The sequence below is a fragment of the Glycine soja genome, chromosome 18 (assembly GCF_004193775.1).
Source record: "Glycine soja cultivar W05 chromosome 18, ASM419377v2, whole genome shotgun sequence".
Lineage (NCBI taxonomy): Eukaryota > Viridiplantae > Streptophyta > Magnoliopsida > Fabales > Fabaceae > Glycine > Glycine soja.
In genome coordinates this window covers 24,239,980-24,245,280 of record NC_041019.1, presented here as the reverse complement: position 1 = coordinate 24,245,280, position 5,301 = coordinate 24,239,980, and the positions used below count along the sequence as shown (strand labels likewise).

At 31.5% G+C, this 5,301-nt stretch overlaps 1 protein-coding gene across 3 annotated transcripts; it reads left to right on the top strand.

The window, feature by feature from the left end:
- The first annotated feature begins 917 nt into the window (after positions 1–917).
- On the top strand, positions 918–3,664 carry LOC114395604 (cyclin-D4-1-like). 3 transcript variants are annotated; one of them, XM_028357427.1, is made up of 7 exons: positions 918–1,186; positions 1,318–1,550; positions 2,017–2,103; positions 2,209–2,307; positions 2,399–2,600; positions 2,690–2,838; positions 2,955–3,664. In XM_028357427.1, the coding sequence occupies exons 1-7, from the start codon at positions 943–945 to the stop codon at positions 3,168–3,170; spliced, it is 1,230 nt and encodes a 409-aa protein (XP_028213228.1). In that variant the 5' UTR covers positions 918–942; the 3' UTR covers positions 3,171–3,664. The 3 variants fall into 3 exon arrangements, with proteins under 3 accessions (XP_028213228.1, XP_028213230.1, XP_028213229.1); XM_028357429.1 differs by having other exon boundaries at positions 2,399–2,572; positions 2,955–3,095; XM_028357428.1 differs by having other exon boundaries at positions 1,054–1,550.
- The last annotated feature ends 1,637 nt before the right edge of the window (positions 3,665–5,301 follow it).

The window sequence follows — 5,301 nt, the reverse complement described above, 5'->3', positions numbered from 1 at the left end:
ATCTAAAAATCTCCATTCCTTTTTATGCTTCCTCTCCTCCCTCTCTTTGATATCTGGTTTCTTCTTTTATCTTTTTCTTTTGTCACTTTCTTTTATTTTTGCATAAGATTGCATAAAACATTTCTAATGCTATCTTTTTTTTCCCCCAGTTTTAGAGGTGTGACAAAGGATGTTGTTCGTCACTCTACTTCTCCATTGTCGTCTTAACAGAACTTGAGCTTTTAGCAACTCGGGTGGGAGCAACCAACTAAATAAAAGGAGAAACTGGGACAAAATTAGCATAATTAATTAATTTAAAAATTTAAAAATCTATTATAAAAGAAGGTTTTACCATATGGACAAATGCTAATTTTTTATGAAGATAATCATTAACAAAAAGTCTTGTACCAATAATAAGGATACCAAAAACAAATAAAAAACAAAGAACTAAATCAATTTTTTTTTAAAGTTAAAAAGGATCGTGTAAAATATCATAATAATAAAAAAGATATTACCTATGATAATACTTTCAATAATAATAATTTTCTAGAACACGTGTATATATATATATTTAAATATTTATTAACATATTTACTAATATATTTATTAAAATTTAAATAATTAATAGTATATTAAAAATTAAAAATACTAAAAAATATTATTCTTATAAATTATAAAATATGAATTTCATGTATGTGCAACTTACGGAACACTAACCTAGTTACTTCTATTTGACATACTAATAAGTTTTTAGTCAAATTCAGTCAAAATCAACAAACCAAACAAAATATAGAAAAAAATTAATTATACGCATTTTTACACAAAAGGGAAACTCTTCTTTCATTTTATCAAGGTGGAAAAACCAAACAATTTTGGTAATCTTTAAATAAAGATTTTGATATTATTTACTTATTTTCTTTTCCTTTTACCTGACCAGACCAGACCCGACCCACAATTACACGTATGAATGAATCAATCGATTCTGGCGGCTTCACAAATATTTCTCTTCAATACCCCTTTAAGTCTTTAACCTACGGCACATGCCAAGTTTCCTACATAAACGTTGTCCCCTTCCCCACCCTCTTCTTTCATCATCCACTCCACGTTTCTCTCAATCCTCTAAGCGTCTACATTATAGATTTTTTCATTTTTGTGTGCATAAAGTTTTCTTCTTTTAATCCATCTGTTGAAGAACTAGTTTTACAAGGTTTCTATTATTATTTTTTATACCATTTTGAGGTCTAACAATGGAAGGGAGCATTGACCCTGCAACCTCAACCCTTCTGTGTCTGGAAAACAATGACACGTGCTTTGATGAGTTTGATTGTAATGTTGCAGATGAATCTCTTTCCTGGGACCACAAACATCTTAACTTTAACAATCAGTGTCTGATTAAGGACAATCATGGATCGGAACATTTTTGGGATTTTTCTGTACAGAGCGATGAAACTGTTATGGGTTTGGTTGGGAGGGAGAGCGAGCATTTGCCCCACGTTGGTTACCTCAAGAGGCTGCTTAGTGGGGACTTGGACTTGAGTGTTAGGAATGAGGCTCTTGATTGGATTTGGAAGGTTGGTTTATTGGTTTTATCTAATGGGGGTTCTTGATTTTGTTGCTTGTTTCATCCTTTGATTGATGGAGAATGATTACTTTCAACAAAGCTCTTTTTTTCTTTTCATTCAACGATAGTGAAAAATGAATTCCCTTTTAAGATTTTTTTGGTTAATTTACTGGGATTCTTACCTTGGTGGTTCAAGTATATTTAATGGGTTTTTAGTCATATAAAAAGATTAACTTTTCCATTTTGGTATCAATTTCTTTACAATTTATGGTTTTCTTATTGGATTTCAATTGGCTGGCTATTGCTGTGAAGTTTCCTTTATTTTCATAAATATCGAAGTGGGTTATGTAGCAGCAGTACTACTGTTATTTGGATTTTGATATGTTCTGCTCATTACTTGTTGAAGCTGTGTGATTTTTGGTTTTAGATTGGATAACTCAGTTATTAAATTTTACTTTGTCTAATGTGATCAACAGGCTCATGCTTACTATGGTTTTGGACCCTGTAGTTTATGTCTATCTGTGAACTACTTGGATCGGTTCCTATCAGTATATGAATTACCAGTAAGATCAAATACTAAAAGCATACCAGTGTTTTATTGAGTTTATGTTTTCCTGATCTTAATAGTCTAAATTCATTTTGCTGGCCTTTTCTCTTGGTATGTTTAGAGAGGCAAAAGTTGGAGTATACAACTGTTAGCAGTAGCATGTTTGTCAATTGCTGCCAAAATGGATGAGATTAAAGTGCCTCCTTTTGTAGATTTACAGGTATAGTAGAATCGTATTACCCAGATTGTCAAATATACTTTTGGCATGTACATTTTCCTCTTATTTTATCACTTTTGTTTGTAATTGGTAGGTTGGAGAACCTAAGTTTGTATTTGAAGCTAAAACCATTCAAAGAATGGAACTACTGGTGTTAAGCACATTGAGATGGCAAATGCAGGCTTCAACTCCATTTTCCTTCCTAGATTACTTCCTCAGGAAGATCAACTGTGACCAAGTTATAGTAAAGTCATCCATTATGAGATCAGTAGGACCCATCCTTAACATAATTAAATGTATATATTCTCTTTACTCTGTTAGTGTGTTTAGCCTTTATACTATGTTCTTGAGGAATAATGTGGTGCTTGTTGGGAAATCAATATAGGTATCAATTTCTTGGAATTCAGGCCCTCTGAAATTGCTGCAGCAGTGGCAATTTCTGTATCAAGGGAAATACAAGCAGAAGAGATTGACAAAGCCTTACAAATGCAAGCAGAAGAAACTGCTGCAGCATGTTTTTTCATTGTTGGGAAGGTAATATGGTGATTTCCATTTCCAACACAAACAAAAATTGGTGTTTAACATGTATCATCGTCCATTTATAAGTTACTGCATTTTGTTTTCTAAGTTATGAGGTTTTCATTTTGTAGGAAAGAATTTTGAAGGGTCTTGAATTGATCAAAGATTTGTCATTGATGCAAGATTCTGCAAACTTGGGCAATAACTTAGCATCATTTGTACCCCAAAGCCCTATTGGGGTGCTTGATGCTGCATGCTTGAGCTCTATAAGTGATGAATTAACAGTTGGATCATATAGAGATTCTTCCCTTGATACTCCAAATTCTAAGAGGAGGAAATCTGACTAAACCCTTCTGAGGGGACTTTCAAGTCATGAAATTTTAATTTATTTCCTTCACCAGAGTTCATTTGGTTTGGTTGAATAAGAGTTTAGTGTGGCCTTGTAGGCAGTTGGTAACACACTCAATGAAGGTGTGTCTTGGGTGGATAAGATGAAAATTTAAGCAATTTCATGCTTATAGCATGAAAAGGAGGTGTTGCTAGTATGTTATGATCAAGTTATAGAAACAGCTGCGGAGATATGGATGGGAGAGGAAATTTTGATGAAACTATGTGTTGCTGACGCAAAGCATGTCAAGTAGCAAGAATCAACATTTTGACAGAATGGCTATTCATTATGTGTCCTAACTTTTCATTTTTCGGGAAAGAGAATGAAATATAAATTGAGAATTTTTTATTTATTTTGTGTTGTGTACGAATTCTGGAGGAAAATAGAATTTGTGTTGTCCAATTAAACAAAAAAAAGAATACAAATAAAAGGAAAAGCCTTACTTTCCGATTATCCTTTCTCTTTTTGGTGTGAGAAAGTTATGGGCATTAGCGAATGACATGGGCATTATAAAAAATAGGAAAAAAAATAGCAAACATACTCTTCAGGATTTTCAATGGAACATTATCACAATTTTTAATAAAAAATTCTATTATATATTAATTCTTTAATTAGTTGATTTTTTTTTTTAATTTTCTTAATAGGTACTTTTCGTTTATCAATTGTCACGAGAATATACAAATAGCATCACGGGTAATAATTTGGTTGATTTTGGCATGGTATTGGAATTTAGTTTAAGGTAACAAAGTGAATGTGGCTTGATTACTTGTTTTGGTCGTTGTCAGTATTTGCGACCAAGATTTAACTCAGCAAACGGAAGATTTGCCTCTGCTTGTTATTGGGATTGGAGAACGCGATATTGAACAGAAGGCCCACTAGCTTTTGTTTTAGTTACTGACCAGTGAGACCCGTCAAAAAGTAAGTATTAACTTCATTGCCAAAAATCCATTATAAGGCACAACATCATAAGAAGGGTAAATTTTATTTTAAAATGATTAAGATAAGATATAATTTTTATGTAGTTTTTTTTTAAACTTTAAAAGTAAAAATTATGATATGAGCAAGTTGTGTCTAGTATTCTAATTTGATGTGAGACTTATTATTTGAGATATTATTAGATAGTCTTAAATCGCTATCTTATTCATGATCCCGATTAATTTCTATAGATGAAATTAATCATTTCTATAAATGGATGTCATTTGTTTTTTTGTTTTTATTTTATTTTTTTTCTCTTAATTTGAATTGTTTTCATACATGGATTTATTTTAAAGTTGTAAAGTGAAAATGAATTTACTTTCAATTTTAGAACTCACCTATTTTCTTAAAATAACTAGTTCTATATTTTAGTTAGTAAATTCAATATGACATCATGGGATGTTATATCATTTGAGTTACATCCTTTGTGTTCCTAAGATCAACATCATTTGTGTTAGTGTTAGTCATGATTATTAATGGCACCCATCTGCCATTATCAGACATCTCATTTGCATATTTTATATATAACTTGTTGAGTAACAAGATAAATTAGTATCCTCAATTTTTATTATTAGAGTAAATAAATATTAAATTTTAAAGATTGGGTCTTGTAGCAAATAGATGAAAGTAATGTTGTGTTTGCACCTGTTTTGTCATATGATAGTCAACAAGCATTGAGTCCGTAACATTTGTGATCAAGATTAGTGCTTTGTTAGTTTGATCCTTCATAGAATGTTTTTTTTATTCTTCATATATAGGATATGTCCAAGAACAAAGAGAAAGACAAAAGTAAAATGATAAAACTACCTACTCCACTAAAAGACATTCATAATGCAAGTTGTAGTGTACTTGAATGCACAAGAGGCTATTTGACCTTTGATATGAAGATTTGGAGTACTCCTCAAGGATGATAAGCAGAATGCTTTATTACAAAAATCTTGACAAGTTGATGATGTGCATTTAACGTTGCATTTAATGCATCAACAAACATTTCACAACAAACAAAGAAGAAGATCGTTTAGAAACAACAATTAGTTCTCCCTCAAGTCTATATATACCGAAAGATTTGAAGCGTTGAAGTTAAAGACTTCAACGAGAAAATCATTCCCAAGCAT

Excerpts from the sequence above, each read along its gene's own strand:
- LOC114395604 (XM_028357427.1), top strand. The coding sequence starts at position 943 with ATGAATGAATCAATCGATTCTGGCGGCTTCACAAATATTTCTCTTCAA. Across the intron at positions 1,551-2,016 it reads CTCTTGATTGGATTTGGAAG|GCTCATGCTTACTATGGTTT; the intron begins GTTGGTTTATTG and ends TGTGATCAACAG. Across the intron at positions 2,104-2,208 it reads TATCAGTATATGAATTACCA|AGAGGCAAAAGTTGGAGTAT; the intron begins GTAAGATCAAAT and ends TGGTATGTTTAG.